Source organism: Bufo gargarizans, chromosome 3, assembly GCF_014858855.1.
Source record: "Bufo gargarizans isolate SCDJY-AF-19 chromosome 3, ASM1485885v1, whole genome shotgun sequence".
Lineage (NCBI taxonomy): Eukaryota > Metazoa > Chordata > Amphibia > Anura > Bufonidae > Bufo > Bufo gargarizans.
The window spans coordinates 287,411,200-287,437,279 of NC_058082.1; the positions used below are offsets into that span (position 1 = coordinate 287,411,200).

Here is a 26,080-nt window from a genome sequence, read left to right on the forward strand (position 1 = left end):
GGGAAAGGAGTGTGGATTGAAAGGTTTAACTGTGAATCAAATTTGCACCGCAATTCTGATGCAAGACTTTAATTGAAAGTAAGCCAACCAATATGTGGAAAAGTGTGGAAATTTCAAAGAACTAATCTTTAACCTTCCCCTGTCTATAATGACAAAGAGGCTTCTGTATTGAAGTATGTATTAAGTCAGAGATGCTCAACCTGCGGCCCTCCAGCTGTTGGAAAACTACAACTCCCAGCATGCTTGGACAGCTTACCGCTATTAGGACATGCTGGAAATTGTAGTGTAGCAACAGCTGGAGGGCAGCAGGTTGAGCATCCCTGTGTTAGGTGATTGGCAGTCTAGTAGCACCTCTCATTTTTTGGATGAAGTTTCTGAGTTACTGAGCACTGTATGTACTGTACAGCGCCCTGAAGAAGCTCCTGTCCTATAGATAAAACTCATTTTTTTTTGTTATTTTAGCGCGCTGTTAACCAACTTTTTCATATTTTTATTGTCTCAAGTTGCAATATTTGTTAAGCTATATAAGGCGCCCTGAGTCAAATTAATATTGTAAATTGAGAAAGCACCAAATTGCTAAGAGTTATAAAAAAAAATATTTGAAGAGTATGTGTTTCTATCATGTCTGGACTGTTTGGCAGACAGATGCAAAACTTGACCGATCAGCATGATTTAAAGACCTAACTGGGTCATGAAATATTTCTTCTTAATTTCACCTAATGGCGAAACTTTGAAGGAAATAGTGCAGGCCCCATACTTGATAACATCACCAATCAAGAACAAAGGTGAGGCCTCTATGGAAGCACTAGGTCCTGCCATGACTCCCCCAGTGTGTACTGCAATAAAAAGACAGGTTTTATTATCTTAAGCACTGTGTGCTGAGTGCTCAGTATTTATAGACTCCCTTTAAGCAATAATGTCGGTAAATGGTAGATCCCATTAAAAACATCTTGTTCTGGCATCCCAGGGCAGCGATTTGTTCTCTCTTCACTCTGGCCAGCCCTAGTCCTCCTACACACTTCAGGATGTTAACTCTGACCTCATCTGCACATTTCCAAACAATATCTCTTTCCTCTGGTCCCCTATTAGAAGTGACTGAGCTGGTTGTCAAAGGTCAGGAGGTCAGAATATTTTCCACTAATCGCGGTTTGCTACTGCTGGACTAGGAGTCATCTCCAGTGCTTATGTGTCTTAATTGCCCTCTGATGTTACCTTAGTTTGTTCTCATAAAACTAGAGCTCTGGGAGCCATTAGACCTTAATGTAGCAAGCTTACATACGTGTCCACCAAGAATAAATGATATTTACAACTACCGGTACCTTTTCTGTAATTTTCAAAGAATGCTTAGCACCACTTAGGTAGGGCAAGGTTGTTACCTCTGGAAAGGCAGTTTTTGAGCAACATCCACTACACCATTCCCTATGGCTCATGATTTTGTAATTTTGTACTAAGGAAATGAAGATTTATCTCCATTCTTCATTCATGTCAATAAATGCTACATTTTATTTTGGCCTTATACAATGCAGTACGTTCTCCTAATGATTTTTAATTGATTAATATGGGAGTATCTCTATCCTTCGGGTAGAGTGTGTGGCTACTTGCCTAACACCATCAGTATGCCCTCTCTAGAACATATAAAGAGGGTTTTAAGAGTTTTCGCCTTCAATTATATTTGTAGGCTAATTTTCACACTAGTGAGCTTTCCATTTGGATGTGCTCCGTTTTGTGAACGGACAGCATTTGCACTGAATATTGACCCATTAATTTCAACAGGAATATATACGTGAAAATTGTTTTTCACTGACCATCTGTCCATTCAGCAAAAATCGCAACATGTTCTGTACTCTTACATTTGTCATGCACGATCCATGTAAGTCAATGGGTCGGTAAAAAAAAACTGACAGCATTCAGATGGTGTATTTTTCTCTGGTAGTTGCTAGGAGATGCTGTGTGTTACTCTTATAATAATCTTTATGTATATAGCGCCAACTTATCCTGCAGCGCTTTACAGTTCAGGGGTTCATGTACAAACAGTCATAAATAACAGCAACAGACAAGTCAATAATTACAACAAGAGAAATGAGGACCCTGCTCACAAGAGCTTACAATCTATGAGGAGATAGGGGTGATACAAAAGGTAAAAGTGCTTGTTTTGTGCAATGGTCCAGCCATCTTGGGAGCAAAAGGTAACAGATATAAAGCTGCATGAGCCGGTCAGCAGCAAATATATGAAGCGCTTCTGGGAGCATGGGTGCAGTTGAGAGTTTGGTGAAGGATCATGTTAAGGAAATGATAAATGGGCTACGTGGAGAGGAGTTAGATCAGGGGATGTAATAGGCCACCCTAAAAAGATGTGTTTTTAGGGAGTGCTTAAAACTATGTATGTTTTGATTTAACCTGATTTCATGGGGTAGGGTGTAACGGATCTCCTGGCACCCCAACTGGGTACATCCGTTGATGGATGCTCCTAGTGCTTCCCGAGGGCTACAAGCACTCGACACCGTAAGCACTGCTGACCCCACAAACCTCCGCAGCTTGGTTGGGATATTGCTGTTTTCTACCCACCCTGGACTTACGACAAGGCGTCCAGGTTCCAGTGGGTGAACCTCTTTTCCTTCAGAGAGCGATGCAGTAACAAGCTCTTAAAAGAGCTCAGGGATTATAGCCAGAGGAGTATACAGCGTATAGCTTTCCCTAGTGTAGATGCAACCTTTTTCCCACAAACATGAGACGAGGCTCTATGTTGAGGGTAAAATGGGAACTCTTTAATGGGGCTACATGTCAGCCTTTTATGCAGATCTTCCAGCAAGGGACACCCCCCTGTGGACCTTGTGAAAGACTGAGACAGTTATTACATTAGCCAATCATGCATTTACAGTATGGAAACACTCCCAGCAATTGTACACAACCCCCCTTCCCCTGCCTGTGATACAATTAACAAACACAATGGGCTCTGCATGTGATAACATTAACTAACACAATGGGCTGTGCCTGTGATACAATTACCAAGCACAATGGGCTAACTTAATCACTCACAGGCAGAAAACACACATTTCTCCCGAGAGCAAGCATGGCTTTCCTGACGAAAACAGTTCCACAGATTTAGACTGTGCGGCTGGTCTACCTTCTCCTTCAAAGTTTTAGTATATGGGCCATAATCTTGAGGCAAAAGACTGGCAAACAAGCCTCTCCAAAACCCAGTGGCGAGGTTATTTCTGCCACACAGGGCATTCCAGAGAACCAGTGCATCTCGGGAGAAGTCTTGGAGCCGGGAGTGAGAGGTTCAGATTACGGTGGAAGTCAGTTGTAAGTCTTTGGCTGAACGGAGAGCATGGGTAGGGTGGTAGACAGAGATGAGGGAAGAGATGTAGGGGAGTACAGCACTGTGCAGAGCTTTGTGGGTGAGGACGAGCAGTTTAAATTGGATTCTATAGTGTATGGGCAACCAGTGCAATGACTGGCACGGAGTGGAGGCATCGGAGTAGTGGTTGGACAGATAGGTGACCCTGGCTGCTGCATGGAATAGATTGCAGAGGGGAAGAGTCTAGTGAGGGGAAGACCAATTAATAGTGAGCTTTTCTTCACATGTGTGAAAAACGCATGTAAAACTAATGCAATCCTGATGTAAAAAACTGAAACGGTGAACACAATAGCAAACAAAACTGATTCAACTTGCATGTGAAACCATCAGTTTTTCACTGAACAGCCCTTGACACATTTCGTTTCACTCATGTGAGAGAGCCCTATGCCCTGCTGGTCTTCCACTCTGTATTTAGGATCCAGGCCACTGGGATTGAGCCTCTGTTTACTAAAACTTCATGAGGCAAAACTGTATTTTTCTTAAAGATGATTCTATAATACAGGGGAGTAACTAGAAATGGCTGGACCCAAAGCATATTTTTTAGCCGGCTCAATCAGTACACAGGTCGCCATCTCTACAAGCGCACAGGTCGCCATCTCTGCTCCCTCCACCATCAACACACAGGTCACCATCTCTGCTACCTCCACCATCGGCACACAGTTTGCCAACTCTACTTTCCCCACCACCAGCACACAGGTCACCATCTCTGCTCCCCCTCTCCCGACAGAACACAGGTCACCATCTCTCCGCCCCCCTCCCACCAGCACACAGTTCACCAACTCTGCCCCCACCACGCCCCCGACCAGTATGCAGGTCGCCATCACTGCTCTCCCCCTCCCACCAGCACATAGGTCATTATCTCTCCCCATCTCTTCACAGATCGTTATACAAATCGTTCCAACCAGCCCCAGAAACTACTCAAGAAAAGACTGTGCGAAAGGACCGTCCTGCCACATGAGCAGGATTTAACGCCTGGGATTAAACTCTAAAAGTCCTCCAGAGTCTCAGGCCAGTCCTAGCGGCCTGGACCCACTGCTGGTGTGTACCCCATAGCAGCCGCTACTAGGATAGTTATGCCCCTGCTATATTACTTGTGATATATCACATACACATGGATCACTTTATTATAGTATAAACAGGCTCATAGCAGACGGCACACCAAGATGTTTATTCTAAAACATACTTTCGATTAAACTGGTCTCAACCAACTTTATTTGCTTGTCATGTAAGAAAATTGCATAAACTGTACAAAAGGAAATCCTAGGCCACCTGGCCACTAACTATGTAATGGCTACCTTTGCTAGCTATCAGATTGAAGGCCTACTGCCTCCAGGCTGGGAGCTCTTTATGAACAGATCATACCTTTCTAAAGGTCCCTTTTACTTGGGACAATTTAGCAGGCGATTGTTGGGGAGGAAGCATTCCTTCCCAGCAAGCGTCTGCTCATCAGTGAAAGAGACTGCTGCATCTACATGCAATGATCTCCTCCATAGTATGAAGAGGAGCGATCGCTAATGCCATCACTCTTCCCCATTCATAATCATTGTTTGCCTCCAGCAGAGTGCTGTTTAAACAGCAGAATCTGCTGCCGACAAACGACGATTTAGGTGACCGCATGAAAGATGCGATTACCCAATGAACGAGCATTTCACTTGTTTATCGGGTAATCGGCAGCACCTTTACACCGACAGATAATAGCTAATGAATATTCCTATGAATGCTTGTTATTGATTATCTGCCCGATTCTCAGCCTGAGTAAAGGGCCCTTTACTGAGCAATTACAGCTGGCAGCTAATGAGACACTTTAGATAGCCCAAACTCCGGACTGACCTTTAAGGATGGAGTCAAACCTTCTGTTCTTTTCCTACTTCAGGTTTTTCACCATCTAATGGAAGAGATAAGACACCATCTCTACTAAAATGCATCGTGATAATCACACTCATTTGACAAAAATCTGCCATTTGATAGCTGCACTGCTACACGGTTCAGATTTAAGAGAAGTGCTTTCAAGACTAATATATTTGTGTTGTCTAGGCGAAAAAAATCTTCAGGGCTGAGAGTCGATTGAAAAAATTAAGTAATTAATAATATACTCATTAATCCCCCACCACCTATTTTCCAATTCTTACTAGGTCCCTGCTAGTCTCTACTTCCTGTTCTTGTCTCGATATGCAGGAAATACCTTCCCCAACTGATCACTGGTTTAGAAGGGTCACCACTGCAGCCAGTAATTGACTAAGCTTGCAGTACCTGGCATTTCCTGTATTTCCACTGACAACATGAAAGTAGAGACCAACAGAGACCCAGTAGGCATCAGATCGGGAGCAACAGAGTGTGGTGATTGGCTAGGCAGACATTTCCGGGGTGTTGAAACCAGCAAGCATAAACCAGCAGGGACCCAGTAATCAAATCAAAATGGAAGTGGTGGGGGATCGGTAAGTATCACTTTTTTTTATTTTTTTTAACCCACCTATGAGCCCTTTGAAAAAAAGTTGTCCTCAAAGAGACAACCCCACTTCAATTGTTTGGGTGAGAGGCCTTAAAATGTTTAACCTACACTTTTGTCTCCTCTAGGCATATAATGTATGTGGCCAACTTGCTTTCATTTACTTCTTTGAGAATCAGCTGAATTTTCAAGCACACTCTGTATTTTAAAAAATAATATAAATTTATGTTAAGTGTGGTGTTATGGTGCTATAACAGCAAACCCCAATTATCTGGCAGTTATTAAATACAATCTGTACAGAATTATCAGGTTTTCCAGATATGAGGACTGAAATGCAATGAAATGAAGTAGCTCAGTTTACTGACTCACAAACTTTGATGATCCTTTCATCATTCAAGGATCTGTAATGCTTCCACTTCTTGAATTACAGTCTAGGCACCTACATAATTAGAACTAATTAAGCCCAAGGAAAAGTAATTTATCATGCACATTGCGTTATTATTAAGCATTGGATATTCGATTAAGAACAAAAACTAGGAAAAGATCATGCAGAGCAGATAGATGAAGAGAAGTAAAAAAAAAAATTAAAAAAATTATCAAACATACCGGTAAAATGTGTTAAAAATGTAGGGATTTATTAAGACTGGTGTTTCATATCCTTTTTTTAAGAGCATCTGTCACCATGATAAACCCTATTAAATCAGACATACTGCCTGGTAGGGTTGATCATGGTAAATTAAATGAGCCCTCCATTTCTGCAAGTGATGTGCAACAAGACAGTTACAGCAAATGTTTACTAAACGTTATGCAAATTAGGTACTTGGAGCCTAGCCTTTTGGAACACTACTTCACCTCCTCATCTCCCCTGTCACCGCTCCCCCTCATTGCCTGATTGTCAGGGCCAGCCATCTTCACTGTTTGGATATCTGGCCCTGAAAGTTAATGCATTGTCCAGTTAGACTTCATCAGTGCATGCACAGTTGACCTCAGGAAGCTCCCTTCGCTGAGATCTGCACGGCGTAAGTACTAGTTACGGCATCAGCGCTTGCCCAGAGTAGATCTCAGAGAAGAAAGACTCTCCTGAGATCTCCCCGCTGAGATCTGCACTGTGCAAGTGCCAATGGCTTCAGCCTCATCCGTGTCCAGAAGTCTCTCAACTTTGCTTCTCGATCAGTAAAGCCAAGCATCCTCTGTTCCAAGAAGAAACAGAAATTATTGGCGTGCATGTAGTGATGTTCCAGTGTAGTTTCATCTTCGCAACTACGTAGTGAGTGCAAATTCTTACTACAGCGCTGCTTCTATTGAAGTCAGTGTGAGTAGCGCTGTAGTAACGAGTTCCTTTCACCCCATAGTTGACATAACTGTGTAGTTCTGTTGCTGACTTCCTTTGACAGAGCTATATCCGAACAGCAAATCGGGAGGGGGGTGTGGGGAGTCGGACTCCTGCTGATCAGCTAGTGATGGCCTATTCTGAGAATACTGTAGTTCATTGCTTAGTAATGTCTATACAACCCCTTTAAACTTGATAAAGATGGAGCATTCGTTGACCAATTAAGGCCCCATTAACATGACCATATTTTGGTGTACATCTGATACAGTTATAATGGGTCTGCAAAAAGAAATTATGACACATGGACATCATTTCTCTTTTGGAGTCCACGTTATCCAGACTCCAAAATACATGCGGTTGCGTGAATGCACCCTCAATCAACCCATGATAACAAAAGTAATTTTCTGCTCATGTGCGAAGAATCTTGTTATTCTAATATTTAGTATATCATGTACTGTAAAAATGTGAAATAATGCAAGCTACAACAGGAAAGAGTAGTAATTGAAGGTAATAGAAAAATCTAATTTCAAGTTTATCTATTTTAACATATTAAATGTATACAATTAACCTTTCCTCTTTGTCTTAGGTTCTTGTCAGTGAAGATTCAGACGGTGAAGGCATTGTTGCCCATTTTCCAGCTCATGAAAAACCAATCTGCTGTATGGCATTCAACCCTAGTGGTAAGAAATTTATAAGCATGTGTGTATATATATATATATAAAGCTTTGATATGAACGGACACAGTGTTATGCTGGGCCAAATTACCGTTGGCAGAGGCCCCTTGGCAAAAATTTGGCAGTGGCTCATCCTATGTTGCAATATCGTATAATGCATGATCTTTATTTATCATCTCATACCCCCCAACCATCCCGAATCCAGCTGGACAAATCCAGATTTTGGTGGCTGTCCCACGGTCTTGGGACGGCTGTGGCATGTCCTGTTCTCAACTGACTTATGCAATGAATGCAATGGTGGAGTAGGGAGCCATCCTCTCTCTGCTTCACTATTCAACACCGCGCTCTCTCATCATGCCTGCACGGTGGAATGACAGAGTGCAGAGGACCATTAATTATGCACACTTGATGATGTCACTTTATCGTGCTTGCTGATGAGGAGAGCAGGATAAACACCATTCGCTGGGGGTATATTAACAACATAGGGGCTGGCACTAAAGAGGCATTCTACTGTTTGGGGGCGTGAAAGGGGGCATTCTACTGTATGGGGCACTAAGGGGGCATAACCATTGTGGGGATACTAATGAGGCATCACTACTGTGTGTTTGGCACTAAGGGAGCATTACTACTGTGTGGGGGCACAACTACTGTGTGGGGGCACTAAGTTGGTATCACTACGGGATTGAGGCATGTATAGATGGACATTGGGCAGTTAGAGGTGTGCGCTACACACGCGCTCCTGATAGAGTCCATCCTTGGGCTTTTTAAAAGTTTTGAGGTATGTGATCTGATGTCTGTAAGGATAATCAGTGTCTCTGTTGAGGGAAACAAGGGTCACCTAGTTGGATTTTAATATGTGTAATCAACAGTTATTCCAAAACAAGCTGGGTCAGAAGTATCTGGCTTCTGCTTATCTCACTGTCTTATGTAGCTATGCCAATTTTAGTGTTCCATTGATTTTTTTTTTTTCTAGCTTGCAGTTCAGGCAGATAGGATATCAGAACTGCAAAGAGAACATCACTCTGCCCCTGAAAATTACCCATACACATTAGAGAATTTTTTATGCCCAAACCTGTGTTTTCAGCTAGCCAGCAATCTAACGTGTATGAGGAAGTCCTGACTCTCGATGATAGATGATTTTGTGGGACAGAAGGTTTGGTGCATTAAATCTCAGCACCCAATGTTTTTGTTCTCCCTGGAGAAAAGGTGCCTGGCAGTGGCCTTCTCCTTACTCCTCATTGAAGACAATGAGGACAAGCATGTATGTATATGGGGGGGTCAGGTGGAACAGGTGTAACTGTCAGTTATTGAAGGTGTATGGGCAGCCTTAGTAATAAAAGCTGCATAATAAGCTTTTCATACCATGGTGGGTGCCCGTTTTCCTCCAGTCCTGCTGTATGTCATGTAGTATTAACAGTATGTAACATGATAAATAATTGTGCAAGTCCTAATTACTTCTGTGAAATGTATTTCCAACATAGAAATGTTCCCTAATGGCAATCTACATTGCATGAACATGGGGAGTCCTGTTCTCTATTAGCCTTCAAACTGAAGGAGGTTGTTTAAGGCTACTTTCACACTAGCGTTCATAGGTCCGTTCGTGAGCTCCGTTTTGAAGGAGCTCACGAGCGGACCCGAACGCCTCCGTCCAGCCCTGATGCAGTCTGAATGGAGCGGATCCGCTCAGACTGCATCAGTCTGGCGGCGTTCAGCCTCCGCTCCGCTCGCCTCCGCACGGACAGCTGTCCGCCTGGCCGTGCGGAGGCGTGCGGATCCGTCCAGATTTACAATGTAAGTCAATGGGAACGGATCCGCTTGAAGATGTCATCATATGGCTCAATCTTCAAGCGGATCCGTCCCCCATTGACTTTACATTGAAAGTCTGAACGGATCCGCTCAGGCTACTTTCACACTTAGAATTTTTTCTAAGTTATTAATGCAGACGGATCCGTACTGAACGGAGCCTCCGTCTGCATTAATATGATCGGATCCGTTCAGAACGGATCCGATCGAACGCTAGTGTGAAAGTAGCCTTAAATGTGTTAATCATCTCAGGATCCAGCTCATTTTAATTTTTTTCCTACCCACTTTCCAAAAGGCGTACCTTTTTTTACTTTTCTGTTCACATAGCCGGAGGAAGGCTTCTTTTTTGCTGGACAAATTGCATTTTAATTACTACATTTACTTTGCCATATAATGTAGTAAAAATTTGTCAAAAACAGGTCATTGTGTGGTTGCATAGTTATATAGTTAAAAGTCCACCAAGTTCAACCAAGGGATAGGTGGGGACGTAAATTCCAGAAGTAAGTGAGACGTTTTCATAAGCATTAATGTCATTTACTTTTAACAATTCATCTAAACCCTTTTTAAAACTGTCCACTGTTTCTGCTGTGACCACATCCTGAGGAAGTGTATTCCACAGATCACAGTTCTTACAGTAAAGAAGCTTCTGGAGACTGAACTTTTTCTTCTCCAGTCTGATGCAGTTTTTCACCGTATTTTTTGCATGGCCCATTTATATATTTGTATAGGTTAATGTCTTTTCTCAAGATTTCATAAAATGTAATATTTTTTTTTATCATTCTTTATAACTAAAACCCTCCATGCCCCTTATCAGTTTAGTCGCTCTCCTCTGTACTTTTCCAGCTGCAGAGCGTCCTTTCTATTGACTGGTGCCCAGAACAGAACTGCATATTCCAGAGGAGGCTGCACCAAAGCTTTGTAAAGTGGTAATATTACATCCCTGCCCCGCAAGTCCATGCTTCATTTAATGCATGCCTATATCCTGGTAGCCTTAGAAGCAGCTGACATTGTATGCTGTTATTTAATTTATAATCTACAAGGACACCCAAATCCTTCTGTATAAGTGACTCTTCTCAGTGTTACATCCCCTAGGACATATGATGCACGTAGATTACTACCAAGATGTACAACTTTACATTTATCCACATTGAACCTCATTTGCCAAGTTGATGCCCAGTCACTCAGTGTCCAAGTCAGCTTATATTTTATGGACATCTTCCTTATACTGCACAGTACTACACAGCTTAGTGTCATCTGCAAAAATAGAAATGGTGATATTAATACCCTCCTCCATATTATTAATACATAAATTAAATAATAGAGGACCTAGCACTGAACCTTGGGGTACACCACGTATAACACATGACCATTCTGAATAGGAATCATCGACCAGAACTCTCTGGACACGGTCCTTTAACCAGTTTTCAATCCAATTACAAAATATACTCTAAGCCTGTAGACCTTATTTTACCTATTAAATGTCTATGAGGGACAGTATCAAAAGCCTTTGCAAACCCAGAAACACTACATTCACAGCTGCCCCCTGTCCAGACATCTACTCACCTCCTCATAAAAACAAATCAGGTTAATCTGACAATTTCTGTCCTTGGTAAATCAATGCTGGTTATCACTTATGATATTATTTACAGTCACATACTCCTGTATATAGTCCCTTAAGAGTCCTTCAAACATTTTCCCCACAACAGAAGTTAAACTAACTGATCTATAACTACTTGTAGAGGACCTAGATCTATTTTTAAATATGGGCACCACATTAGCTTTGCGCCAGTCACTTGGCACTGTACCAGTCCCTAGAAAATCTTTAAAAATTATAAACAAGGGCACAGCAATGACTGAACTGAGTTCTTTAAGAACTCTTGGGTATAATCCATCCAGACCCGGAGCATTGTTCACATTTACCTTATTTAACTTAGCTTGGACCATATCTACATTTAGCCAGTTAGCCAGTTGAGTATGTTACTGGATGTACTAACAGCCCTGGCACCACTAATATAAGTTATTTAGGGGACCTACCTTGTTTTTTTTTAGCATTTATATATTTAAAGAATATTTGGGGATTGGTTTCGCTCTCTTTTGCCACCTGCTGTGGTGAAATTGAAAACCCCTCATAATTCTGCCATGGTTTTGTTTTTACAGCATTCACTGTGCACTAAGAGTAAAATGACCACCTTTTTCTTTGGGTCAGTACGATCATGGTGATAAATTAAATACTTTTTATTATGGTTTACTACTTTTCTAAAAATAAAAACATGGGAAAAAAATTGGGGGACAAGGCATAGTTTTTATTGTTAATATTTGGCAAACTTTTTGGGGGGGAGGCGTTGAGGGAATAAAAAAACTGCAAATTAGCTATTTTTAAGTTTTTCCTTTATTGTATTGACTGCACATGAAAAGTACTTTTATTTTCTTTTAATAGTTCAGACATTTTTACTGTGGCATCTAAGGGGTTAAATGATCTGGATCACAGTTATCTCTGATCCTGGCCATTGCAGCCTAGTGTCAGCTGTATTACACAGCACCCAATGTGTATGGAGCGGGTGCAGCACGTGAGCCCACACCATACACCTCTTGCACACTGCTGACGTACAGTCAGGGGGCATCAACAATTCTGGCATAAAAATTTGTCTCAAAGTAAGCCAACCAATAGCTGGTATAGAACAGGGGTGCACATCCCACAGGCCACATGTGGCTTGCAGAGTCACAGTTTGCATCCCCTGTCCTGCTGGGCAGAAATCACCTGTGTTTTTGACTTGAACATTGCACAGCACTGGATTAAAGGTATTTCTCCTGCACTCTAGCTTATTACCTCTTCTACCTTCTCTTCAGATGCATAATATGCAATAGTGCTACTTTCTCTATTGGACCCAATGATTGTTTGATCATTGGGGTGTCTCGTGGGTAGAGCAGAGCTGTGGGATCTTAGCAGACCCTGATCAGCAAAAAAATCTTTTAATGACCTCTTGGGGGACATGTTACATGGCAAAAAAAAAAAAGTTAATAAAAAAAAAAATATATATATATATATATATATATATATATATATTATAACAAAAAAAGATTAAAAGATGGAAAATAAAATTTTTAAAAATAAGTAAAACAAAGATAACAAATTAAATACAAATAAAAGACAAAATACAAATAAAATAAAAGATGTCACCATTGACGCCCCTTTCACAAGAAACTATACACAATATAAATATATTAAAATTACTAACACATAATAGGGAACAAATTTTAATATTTTTGAGTCAGTTTGCATATTTAAAGAATAAGGAGCTATCATTTTTTTTAAATTACTTCTTAAAAAATGTTTTGCACTGTTAAATAAAACAAAAAAAGTTAAAAGTAATATATATTAAAAAGCCTCGAAAATCATTTTGGTAGTCCAACAAATAAAAAAGTTACAACTATTAAACCTCCACGTGCACTAAATCACATACAAATGGTCATTAAAGGGGTTGTCTCTCTTCAGCAAGTGGCACTTATGATGTAGAGAAATTTAATACACAGTGCTTACTATATATATATATATATATATACATATATATATATGTATTGTGATTGTCCATAATGCCTCCTTTGCTGACTGGATAAACTTTTCCATCACATTATATGCTGCTCATTTCCATAGTTATGACCACCCTGCAATCTATCAGCGGTGGCCGTGCTTGCACACTATAGGAAAAAGTGCCCGCCTGTCTGGTGGCTGAGACCGTGAGAGCTCACATAGGCTAGTGTTTTTTTTATTAGTGTGCAAGCATGGCCACTGCTGCTGGATTGAAGGGTGGTTGTAATTGTGGAAAGGACCAGTGTATAATGTACTGGAAAAATGAATCCAGCCAGCAAAGGATAATAACAATACATTGGTAAAAGCCTTGTTTTAACTTTCTCTACATAATAAATGCTATTTGCTGAAGTGACACAACCCCTTTAAGGCCTTTTCAAACATGGTCATTAAAGATTACCCAGTGAGCGTTTTCCCCGCTAGTAAGGAAAGTGCTTTCTGGTTATTGCAGGGGAACGGTCACACAGATGTCACCCATAACTGGGGGACAGCAATAACCAATGGGCGCTGTCAGAGATGTGGTGCCAATAATCAACAAAAGAGGGAGGAATGAGTGTGGTAGCAACAATTCCTCTCCATTCACTTTGCATCAGCCTGTGTAATAGGCAGATGCAGACAAGCACCAATCGACAATTTTTGCGGCCTCTTGAAATAGAGCAATGGAACAATGTGACCTCCAGACTAAAATGGCTGTGCACCCCTGGTATAAAGTCAGTGAAAAGTGTCTATCCCTGCACCAGATTTACCATCCAGCCTGAGCCTCTGAGATAAATAGTAAATGTGTATATATGGACCAACGATCACTCATCCCCGTACAGAGGAAATGAGTGCTGTAAATGCAGAAGTCATCCATTCACAATCGGGCAATTATTGGAAATGTTAGTTTTTTTGCTGATATTTGCATGTCAGTTGGCCCGTGTAAAAGGGCCTTTAGAAAGATTTATTTTTCATCAAGATGTTACAAGCAAACATAAAAGTATAGACACAACAATATAGAAACAAATGAGAAAAAAAATACTAAAATATTAATGTCCTGGGATAGCTGAGCAGGAGTCCAGCTCTCAGACCAGTTGAAACTTTGCAGCTGTACCTGAAAATGTCCCTTCTCTCAGCCATAACAGTTTTACATAGATATGTAGGAATGGCGTGGCACTCTTGTCTGCTAGTGTTCAGGTGCGTGTTGTTGTGGCCTCCCAGCCTAAAACTAGTAGTAGATTGAAACAACAGCACTCTTATTGGATGCAGAATAATAGTTTTATTTGTAAGGCAACTTTCACAATCAAGTGACGTTTCGGTCAAAAAAGTGACCTTTTTCAAACACTGTGAAATAATATCGAAAATGCAAAGTAATAATATTGGAATGACATCAAGTGTGAATATACTGCAACAAAATAATACATTTGCATCATGTCAATGATAGGCAAATAGTAAATTGTAAATTATTAAGCTTCACTGTCTTCATTCTGGATTTGAATCATCTTTACATATGGAAACCCATATCTAGTGGTCACAGTTAAGGGTATAGTTAGAGAGCAGCAGAACATGTATCACAACATAAATCTTATACCAGATAAGTAAAAATGCAAAATACTAAACTCTAGACAAAAATCACTAATGATGGGGATGACTTATGACAAAGTGGAGGAACCGGGTGCCCCCATGAGGATTTAAACTTACCAAGATGCCAAAGAAACAGATGAAAGTAGGAAGATGTAAGGGAATGGCAGGCTGCAGAATGGTGTATACACACCTCGGTATATGCTGCTCAACCAGGGAGAGAGCTATTCTCTTGAAATACCCGGGCACCGGAAATGGTCACCGGGAGTGGAAGTGGGATTGGATAAACTGTGGAACATCTATCAATACTAAGTTAAATGTAATCTGGAAAATCTGAGACGAAGATACACCTGTGCAAATGTAAGGGAATGTATATAATACCTTCTGCAATGTGGTATAAGGGTAGGGAGGATGGTCATGAGCCTGGCGTATCGGATGCATTCCACTGTGTAACGCAACCGGAAGAAGTTGGAGGTATGGTTCTGCCCGATGGATACACTACGCATGTTCGGAGCAATGCGTTCCAACAGTGGAACGCATCGCACACTAAAGTGTATTGAGTGGGAGGAGATGAGGAAGGGGTGCGCTCCAGAGGTGGAACGCATCGTGCAAACTACCCTGCTGAACGGGAGAAATGATGCTATGTCTAAATTAGACAAAGGAATATGTGTGAACAATATTAAAATAAAGTAAATAATAAAGTAAATAAGGTAAGTATAATTAAAGTAGGGTAGAGGTGTAGAGAGTTGTATTACAGAAGTAAGAAAGGATACTTGGGAAAGTGGCAAACAAGGTGGGGGTCTGGTTCCTAATGTATCTGGAAAAGAATTGGTATAAGCATATAATAGATTACATCAAAGTATTTCTCAGCATCTCGTATTTAAATGAAGGCTGTCAGTTCATAGTCCCCATTGAAGCCCCTTGGTTCCAGGCTTTGTAGCCTGTGTATCCAGTAAGCTTCCCGTTTTTTCAGCATACGTTGTCGATCACCACCGCGTCTGGACATACTTATGTGTTCTATGACCTGAAATTTAAGTTGGGATAGATTGTGCTTCATTTTGTGGAAATTATTGGGGACTGGGAGTAGGAGATTCTGACATCGGATGGTAGACTTATGCTGACAGACTCTATCCCTGACGCTTTTGGTCGTTTCGCCTACGTATATCAGACCGCATGGACACTTGAGAAGATAGATTACGTCATTGGACTGGCATCTATGGTAACCTTTGATTTGTAGTTGTTCACCCGTCTGCGGATGATAGATCTTATCTCCTTTTAATATATTAGAGCACTGAGAGCAGTGCAGGCAAGGAAATGTACCCTGTTTTGTCTTACCTAGTAGACGTTGGTGTAGAGTTGCACGACTGGGGCCTGTGTCTGCCTTGACTAACCAGTCCTTGAGGTTTCTGGGTCGTCGAGTGCAGGGTAAAAACTGTGATTGAAATTCTTCAATGTTAGGGTAGGAATGAGAAAGAATACTCCAATGTTTGTTGAGAATATTGGTTATTTTATGTAAATAAGGGTGGTATGTACAAAGGGTAGTCTCCTAGCAGTGTCTCTGAGTTGTTGTATCTTGGATGGGGGATCCTGTGCATTGGTAGTTAAAGGGTAACCCCTTTGTTGGAACTTCGTGGTCATTTCTGAAAGTCTCACCTTTCTGGCTTCCTCTGAGGTAACTATTCTCTTAATTCACTGAAACTGGGATTTGGGTAATGCTTTCTTGGTAGAAGGTGCATGACTACTAGTGAAGTGGAGTAGATTATTGCGGTCGGTTGGTTTGCGGTAGAAACGTCACTTGATTGTGAAAGTTGCCTTATGAATAAAACTATTATTCTGCATCCAATAAGAGTGCTGTTGTTTCAATCTACTACTAGTTTTACATAGATGACAGAGGAAAATTGCAGTGTCCACATTTGCAATGATAAAATCTATCTGGAATTTTCAAAGGTGCTTCCTAAATACTGGTATGAGCAGGGGATGCAATCATCTAATTTACATTTCATTTTTGTACTGTATAAGAAAAAGCTGTGATAGAACCAGAAAAAGTCTGTCTGAGGTGTGGGGGCTGCATTATACTTTTTTTTTCTAGACTTTGTATCTATGTTGCTATGACTGCTGGATGCTTCACTGATAAAGATGTGAAGGTGAACCTTTTCCCACTAGCTTAAGAGTCACGGGTCACTACCATGGAGAGCAGAAATTTGTAGGGAGGTGTCCATTCACTTATCAGATGTAAAAGTTTTGTAACTAGGTGATCTTCAACCTGTTAATTGAGCATGTCTGAGTAGAAACCTTGTCTCATTTGTCATTGGGTTATAGACAGAGTCTTGTGTGATTAATTATCTTGTGGTCATAAAGCAGACTGTATGGTTAACAACTAACTGCAGCTCTTAATAAATAAAGAGTGATATTAATTAAGAAAAGCCCCATACATAATGGCGTTCCTAGAGGTTTACTGCTTTTACATGCCTTATATACTCCAAATAGAGGTTTTATTATTAATATTAATACATTTTATCAGGCCTTGACATTAACTGTGGTATACATGTTTTTTTGTGTGAGGCTAGTTGACCAAAAAATGGCTGTTCTGACACAGTTTTTATTTATTTTTTATGACGTTCAGGTGACAGGATTGATTATATGATACTAAAAGTATATGATACTAAAGTCCTGTCGACAGGACTTTATTTTCCATCATCCATAACGGAAAAATAACGGAACCGTTATTTGTACCCATGGAAATGTATTAAGACGGAACAAAATGGAATGCCTCTTAAAGGTTTTCGTTTTACATTCCGTTTTAAAATTCCATTATATTCCACCCTCACCTGTTAGCCTGGACAACAGTCTCTCTACATTTTAATGCAGTACTAGTTTGGTCACTTTAAAAGGGTTGTGTCACAAAACATGTTCTATGTTTTTTCAAACCAGCTCCTGGATCTGAATACTTTTGTAACGGCATGTAATTAAAAATTTAGTATAGCCAGTGAGTTATTTAGTAAAATCTATCTGTATAGCGCCACCTGCTGTCTGCTCTTGTCCCTATTTTTTGTTCCTCTCACTGAGCTGGACGAAAACGTGTAACGTTTAAATCTTTAACTGTCACCAGCTATATGTTCTGTTAGTAGCTGTGACAGTTATAAGGAGAGAGCTGCAGCAGAAAGGACATGCCCCCTGAGCTGCCAGGGTGAAGAGAATGTGGCAGAGCAATTGGAGCAGTGAATGTGGAGATCTCTGGATCTATGTGCTGTGTACAGGACTAGATCTAGCTTTGTTAGAAAAGTATTGTCATGTACTATATGATGTATGATTTTTTTTTTTACATCAATCATGGCATATCCCCTTTAAGATGGTTTGAAAAAATGTGGTATTTTACTCTTTTCATTTAATTGGTTCTGATATTTTAACGATATGGTTTTCATTTTAATTAATTTTTGCAAGTTTAGAAGTTAGACTCCAGGGGGCAGCATTTGTTAACTAGTTTGACACACTTAGTTTACAGATGAAAATGACAAATACTTACTAGAAATCTATCTAAACTTGCCCCAAAGTGCATTTTCAAGTATGATGATATTATGCAATGCAACTTTTTAATTAATTACCATATATTTTCCTTCATAAAGTTACAACTTTCAGCAACATTTTAGTAATTTTACACTGGACTGCTTACCACAGCTTATTTATGGATCATTATCCCTTTTTCCAGTGACCCGGCAGTGCCCTGGCGTCATGGAAGGCAGACACCCAGCACTGATTACCCTGATGTGGTTTATTACAATCTGAAATACAGTCCTATGGGATCTCATGCTTTTTACCCGAGTAGCCTTCTGAGCATTAGTCTGCTTGCTGCTTTTGAGTCTTTTACATTTTTCACTTCTAATCATATTTTAAAGACATGTTTCTCTCTCAAAAAAAAAAAAAAAAAAAGCATGAAAATGGTGGCGGACTATCAGTATTTAGGTCAGTAAGCCATTTTCTACTGATGTGTATGCAAATAATCGCCACTTTGCACAGACAGAGTTTGCCAGTTATACAGAGGTGTACAAACCTCTCTCTTCCTCCAAATGAGGGGCTCCATAAGTGGGCTAGCACTGTAATACCATGTGGCAATCACTTTTATTAAAGTAGAGATAAGTGAATGACATTCAGCAGTGTATATTATAAGGAATAACAGTTATAGATGCCTATGTCTCTTGCATGTGACTGTATCCGATTTTCATTCTACAAACGAATAGCTTCCACATGCATTCAGGTTTTTTTTTCTCACTCCCATCTATAGAAAGGCCATTGTCATCCTCTTAAACAGACCAGAATAGGACAAATGTACACAAAAACAGATGTCTGCTTAGACCCATTGACTTGTATAGGTCAGTTGATTGTCAAAATAGATAGCACAAATATGGTCATGTTCATGAGGTCTAACAAAGACCATGCTATCCCACCTACAAGTAAACGGCAGGAGACACACTAGGACAAAAACTTAGACCTCTGTTCCTAAGCTTTAGGCCTCACACACACGGCCATGTCTGTATCTTGGTCCGCAAACCACACATCTGAAAAATAAGGTTATCTTCCGTGTGCACCTGTAGACTGTCTAGTCTAACTTTACACCACTTATTAGTTGGCTTACTTTTTTACCAGAATTGTGCATCTTTGTAGGCAACCCACGCCCCCTTGTTGGACAAGTCGAAGAAAATGTCTAAAACACTTAATAAATGTAGTGCAAGGCATGTATGCCAGTTGTTTGCCAGAGATTGCACCAGAATTCTGCCACATTTTGATTGGTAAATCTTCCCCATTCCCCATTGTGCTGTTTGACAAAGGCCCCATGCACACAACCGTATATGTTTTGCAGTTCGCAAACCACAGATCCGCAAAATACAGATGCGATCGGTGTGCTGTCCGCAGATTATTTGTGAACCCATTGTTTCTAGTGGGTCCACATTCCGTATTTTAGAGACATTGTCTATGTATTCTGCAAAAAGATTGAACATGTCCTATACTTGTCCGCAGACCGCAAACCCATTGGTCAGCGGGTCTGCAAAAAATGCGGTTGCAACACAGACCACACCGTATTTTGCAGATCTGTGGACTGCAAAACCCATACGGCTGTGTTCATGGGGCCTAAGGCTGGTTTCAAATCTGCAGTTTGAATTCACTGTAACTGGCATACATTTCGGCTTTCAGCCGGACAAAAAATACTACATGCAGCATTTTTTGTCCGGCCGAAAGCTGGAAAATATGCCGGAAAGTGGCCAGATCCACACTATTACAGTGAATGGTCCAGCATGGTGGTATCTGGCTATGCCGGATACGGTGAACTCCGGCAGTCTGTTCCTCCATCAGAACAGACTGCTGGAATTCAAAGAGCATATGTGAACCCAGCCTAATACAGTATCTTCTACAACCAAATTAGTGTACACAAGGCCAAAGTACAGTGTCTAATTAATACTTTTGGCTATTTTGTACACTCATTTGTTTGTAAAATATTTTGTACTATTGTATGTGGCCAGTTACTAGGCGTTATCTAGCTATCATCTAGTGTTATTTCAGTTACAGTTGTTTATGTGGTGTGGTTTGACTAATGGAGCCTAATAAAATTATGACATTATTGTATTCATGAGAGGGGGGCTCCCCTCATCTCACTCGCCCACCTCACCAGGGACTGATACTGGAGAGTCATATCTGCATGTATACAGATGGCAGACCACCAATCAATGGTGACAGGGTTGGGGCTAGCACACCCTAAAATGAGTCGCTTTAGAGTTCTAGAACAGGTTGATAAAGGAACTGTGCAAAACGAGGTTATTAGGATGCATTCACTGCAGTTGGTTTGTTACTGATCTAGATAACAAAAATACGTGGTCTCAAAAGGCAGGAAATGCTCAACCCCAAATGCAGTTGTGCATTTATGCTCGGGGAGACCAGATACTGCGCTTGTGGTCTGCTGCTAAAAATGCATACAATGAAGGATGCCTGCAGCAGACCACAAGTGCCACAGAGACATCCTACACCAGATGGTAAAATGTGTGGATGTAGAATAATACACAGAATAAATAGTTATAAGATTAGGTGCACTACTGTGGTAGATGCAAACAGTAACATCTGACTAACCCTCACACTGATGTTAAAAATTAGACTTTAGCCAGTATATCCTTATATTAAAGGGATTCTGTCATCAGATTTGTGCCCTATAAGCTAAACATATGGCCATGTCGGTGCTAATAACATGAATCCTAAACTGCCCTTATTAAACCTGCTTGTGGCTCTATTAGCCCAAAAAACTGGTTTTTATAAGCTGTCACTCACCTACCTAAGGTGCCCAAGGGGTTTTACGTTAATCCAGTGTGCCAGCCTGCACCCCTCGCCGTCTGGTGCCCAGCGCCGCCTTCCTCACCTCAGCGCCGCCTCCTCAATCCACCCGTCCCTCTGCCAGATCCTGCGCTTGCGCACTATGCTCACCCTGATGCGCCGCGGACTCCTGGCAGCGGCTTTGTTGAGCGAAGTGCGCATGCGCATCAGGCCGGCGCATGCGCACTTCGCTCAATAAAGCCGCTGCCAGGAGTCCGCGGCGCATCAGGCTGAGCCTAGTGCGCAGGCGCAGGATCTGGCAGAGGGACGGGTGGATTGAGGAGGCGGCGCTGAGGTGAGGAAGGCGGCGCTGGGCACCAGACGGCGAGGGGTGCAGGCTGGCACACTGGATTAACGTAAAACCCCTTGGGCACCTTAGGTAGGTGAGTGACAGCTTATAAAAACCTGTTTTTTGGGCTAATAGAGCCACAAGCAGGTTTAATAAGGGCAGTTTAGGATTCATGTTATTAGCACCGACATGGCCATATGTTTAGCTTATAGGGCACAAATCTGATGACAGAATCCCTTTAAGGACACACCTGAGCCCGCACACCATGCCAAGGTTTCTCAAGTGGCACGGGACCTAACGCTAAACCTACCTGTATCATATGGGTAGTACTAGGAGCCAGTGGGCAAATTACAGCAGCGTTGGTCCGACTCACAGTTCCCTTGAGTTGACTAACCACACATGCAATGGGAGGAGGCTTAGAGTCCCACCTATGGCTGGCTGATATGTTGCAGGCCTTACAGGTTCACCTAAATTCTACCTATGGATGGTAATCAAGGCGCATTTAAATTGGCGTTTATACACCTCCAAAAGTAAATATACGATTAAAATGACAAAAATACATGGTCTCAAAAGGCAGGAAATGCTCAACCCCAAATGCAGTTGTGCATTTATGCTCGGAGGAGCAGATGCTGCACTTGTGGTCAGTTGCTAAGGGCGATCCCCAGCAAAAAATGCATACAATGGAGGATGCCCGCAGCAGACCACAAGTGCCACAGAGATATTCTACACCAAATGCTCCTTGAAAACCATCTATAGGCAGCATTTAGGTGCACCTGTGAGGCCTGCAACTTATCAGCCAGCCATGGGTGGAACTAAGCCTCCTCCCACCTCCCATTTTATGTGTGGTTAGTCACACTGGAGGGAACTGGGAGCTGTGCTGTAAGTCGGACCTTACGCTGCTGTAATTTGCCCACTGGCTCCTGGTACTACCCATACGGTACAGGTAGGTTTAGCATTAGGTTCCGTGCCACTTGAGAAACCTTGGCGTGGTGTGCGGGCTCAGGTTTGTTACTGATCCTAGTAAAGTAACATAACATGCTTTCAAATGGCAAAACCTTCTGATCCTATACTTAAGGTGTGTGACTGGACCTCGATGACCAAAAATGACTATATCAGCAACATAATTTAAGGGACTGCCTTAAAGGAATTATCCCAAAATTATGTATCACCTATCCACAGTGTAGGAAATATTGTCTTGCTGGGGGGTTCCAGTGGTCATACCCCTCTCAGTCCTGGGAATAAAGGGTCCAATATGAAAAAAATTTAAAAAAATTATATGCATCTCATTTTTACGTGGTATACGTACAGTTAATATAATTTTCCTTCCATTAACGCTGTGGCAATATGGGAATTTCCTAGCCAACCCTGAGATGTCTCATTTGGTTGTGTTGCAATATTTGACCCCCTGTGACAATAGCTGCTTCACAAAGCAGATTGCCATCACAGGTCAGCCATAAAAGTGTAGACACTAGTGCCGTCAGAGGAGCACCTTGTAAATGTAAAGAGATCAGGAGGACTTGTCCAGGCAGACCTTTATGTAGTATTCTTAGGTTACAACCTAGTAATGTAGCTCTCTGCTGTTTTTATTGACTTCTCTGAGCCTGTAAATTAGTGCATTACTCTAGTGAGAGCTATTGTTTGTAGTAGCAGTGCCTCTGATATATTACTCTTAAAACTCCTTTTCCTTGAAGTTTTATGATTATGATGGGGTGGATAGTCTGAGATTTAGCAAATGTTAATGATTTGGAATCACAAAAGGCATTTACCCTATTCATCACCACCAATATACCCTTATTGTGGTAAGCGATATTTCAAATAGTCTTTCTTGTGACAATTTTGTTAAGAAGAAGAAAGATTCATACCAGTGTTATTAAAGGGATTTTCAGTGTGAACACACTCATGTTACATCACGGTCACTACTAAACCAACTGGACATGGAGAATCTAACTGTATAGAGCCCTCATGATTAGTTAAGGATAGCCACTTTTCAATTGAAGAATTATATTGTGTTTATTGAAATCAATGGATCCTCATGGTCCTCACTTTGGATCCTCATGGTCATCATGTTTAAGGGGGAGGTCCTAGGTGGGAAACCAATTTAACATGTTGTCATCTCTACTTTCTTTGCCTTTATAAACTGCCCTTCTCTTGAATCCAATTGGCTTTCTGGCTGATCAAATAAATTTGCTATACATGTGTATAATATGAAAACTTCCTATATAGTGCTGATAATGCCTACACAAAAAGTGCAGGGCTTAAAGGGGTATTCTTATCTCGAAGATTTATGGCATATCCTCAGGATATGCCATAAATGTCTGACAGATGCGGATCCCACCCCTGGGACCTATGTCTGGCTCGAACGAGGGTCCCCTGACGTCTGTTTTAGACCTTCTGTGAATGGAGAGGTGGCCTTGTATGCGTGGCTCTCTCCTTTCACTTCTCTGGGGGTCTAAAAATACTGGAGTTAGCATCTTCGATAAGTAAGGTTTTTCCTGGGCTATGAGACTTTGGGGTCTTTACAAACAGTTAGGAGGAGCTATATATTTGATTGATGATTAGATCACCATTTTTTTTTTACTTTAGTACATAGACTAGGAGTGGTGATTTGTAGTTAAAACTTAACTTTTAATAGTTATATATAGAATATGGTCCCTATGTATTTAGTTTAGATATAGAATAAGTGATGATAACACACGGGATACACAAATAATACGTTGGTGCAAGGCCGCACCTTACCTATAGAAAGGTTGGTGCACGGCGGCACCTTAAATAACCAGTGGTCCTACCGTTTTTAGGCCAGGGTCCTCTGGTCACTGTCGATGTTCAGATAGCATTCGGTTTGCTATGAAATAAAACAATTAGGGCTGGGCGGGGGTGTTTGTGCATTAGAGGTACCTAGACAGCCCTAGTATATGGGTGCTATCTCGGCCCTAGCATCCTATCCACGGAGCACCCGTTCTAATAAGAACGACCCCGTCCAGAACCTTGCCCCTTTTGCTACTTGGCCCTATTGTGCCCTAGTGTAGCTAATCCCTACATGCATGTTTCGTAAAATAAACTCGTCAGGGGCATATAGGCACACATAAAGGGGCAATACAATGTAATAACATATAGTGTTGGTCTTGGTTTAGTAATCAACACAGTTATACTTGGCAATAATTGACACAATTGATACCTGAAAGCGGTAACCTTTAATCCAGGCTCCGCTTATGTATCAGGGCGCCGTTCTTGCCTCATGATATAGAGGCAGTGTTGAGAGGGTAGCCTTTTTGCGGTCAGATCCTTCTCCTGAAGCGCCGCGGTGTCTCCGGAGGCCGTGATGTAGCCTACTTGCCGGACACCGGGCGCTTCTATTTAAACATCATTTGGCCTCAGGAGGAGGCTTGGAGCGCAGCGTGATGACGTCAGTAAAATACTCAACGTGCTCACGCATGCGCTGTCAGTGTGGGAGATGGACACTGTTGCGTCTCAGACGGAGGCTTGGAGCGCAGCGCAGTGATGTCAGCGGGCCTGCCGACGCCGCCGCGCATGCGCTGTCTATGCTGAAAATGAGCAGCACGTTTACTGGCGTAGTTAGAAAGAACTCTGGCCTGGAATTAAGTCATCATTAAGTCATCACTCCTCCTGGCCTGGAATTAAGTCATCGGCCCGGGACAGATACTTTCCAGCGGCCAGTGTTTTGCAGGTTGCCTGGTAACCGGGACGCTGTATGGCAACCATTATAGTAGCACCGTCTATAGCAAGTGCGGTGTATCTAAAAGTGGCATTTGTTGCAGTATAGTTAAAATAAAGGTCTTCTGGTCGGTTTGGTCCAGACACGTATACATGGGCGGCAGTATTTAATCAGCAATTCCTACATGTATTAGGAGATAATCCTTTCCAGGATCCAGGGCAGTAATTAGCATCTTTGTTGGCCTTTGTTTACTTTTTTAATAAAAAGGTTATTTTTTATCTCGCAAGGATATGTACATATAAGGGCTGCATACAGTAAAGTTCTGGGAACGTTAAATGTATCAGATGACATGATGATATGACACATAATAGATGTGTTCATATTAAGGGGATAACATCAGCATATTTATTAATATGGTTTGCTCTCAAGATGATATGTTCCTTTTTAGTAACGTATGGTAAGGGTTTAAATGAGCTTCTCTGGGTCATATGTGGGGGTACATGCCCCTTATTGTGTTCTTAATTTCTCTAATGGCTGTCATATAAAGCAGCCAAAACAAAGTTGCTCATTTAACCCTTTGGGGACTGCAGTACGTAGAGTATGGATCCATCGTGCTTTGTGTTGTAGAAGCACGCGGTCCCAGTCTCCTCCCCGCAACGGGGGGGCGACTACCTCGATACCCATGGCTTTAATGCTCCGTGGGTCTCCATGGTGGTATTCATGTATGTGACGTGATACAGCTGTGTCTCTTCTGTTATTGATATCCCCCAAATGTTCGCCAATACGTCGGCGTAATTCGCGCTTAGTTTTGCCAATATATTCTAGGGGGCATTCGCAGGTAATTCTGTAAATGACTCCCTTAGTGCGGCAATTTATAAAATCCTTAATCTTGAAAGGCTTTTGTAAATTGATGCTGACAAATTCCTTGCCTGTTTGTAGCGTATTACATGCGATGCATCCGCTACACCTGAAACACCCTAGTGGTCTACAATCCAACCAAGTACCTTTTG

General features: G+C 41.6%; 1 protein-coding gene across 10 annotated transcripts in view; it reads left to right on the top strand.

Moving 5' to 3' along the window:
* The window catches only part of BCAS3 (BCAS3 microtubule associated cell migration factor), a 1,183,153-nt gene that overhangs the window by 263,525 nt on the left and 893,548 nt on the right, over nt 1-26,080 (top strand). For all 10 annotated transcript variants that reach the window (XM_044286261.1, XM_044286253.1, XM_044286262.1 and 7 more), the window contains one exon: nt 7,724-7,817. In XM_044286261.1, coding sequence (XP_044142196.1) covers nt 7,724-7,817 — 94 coding nt within the window. The remainder of the gene's footprint in view (nt 1-7,723; nt 7,818-26,080) is intronic.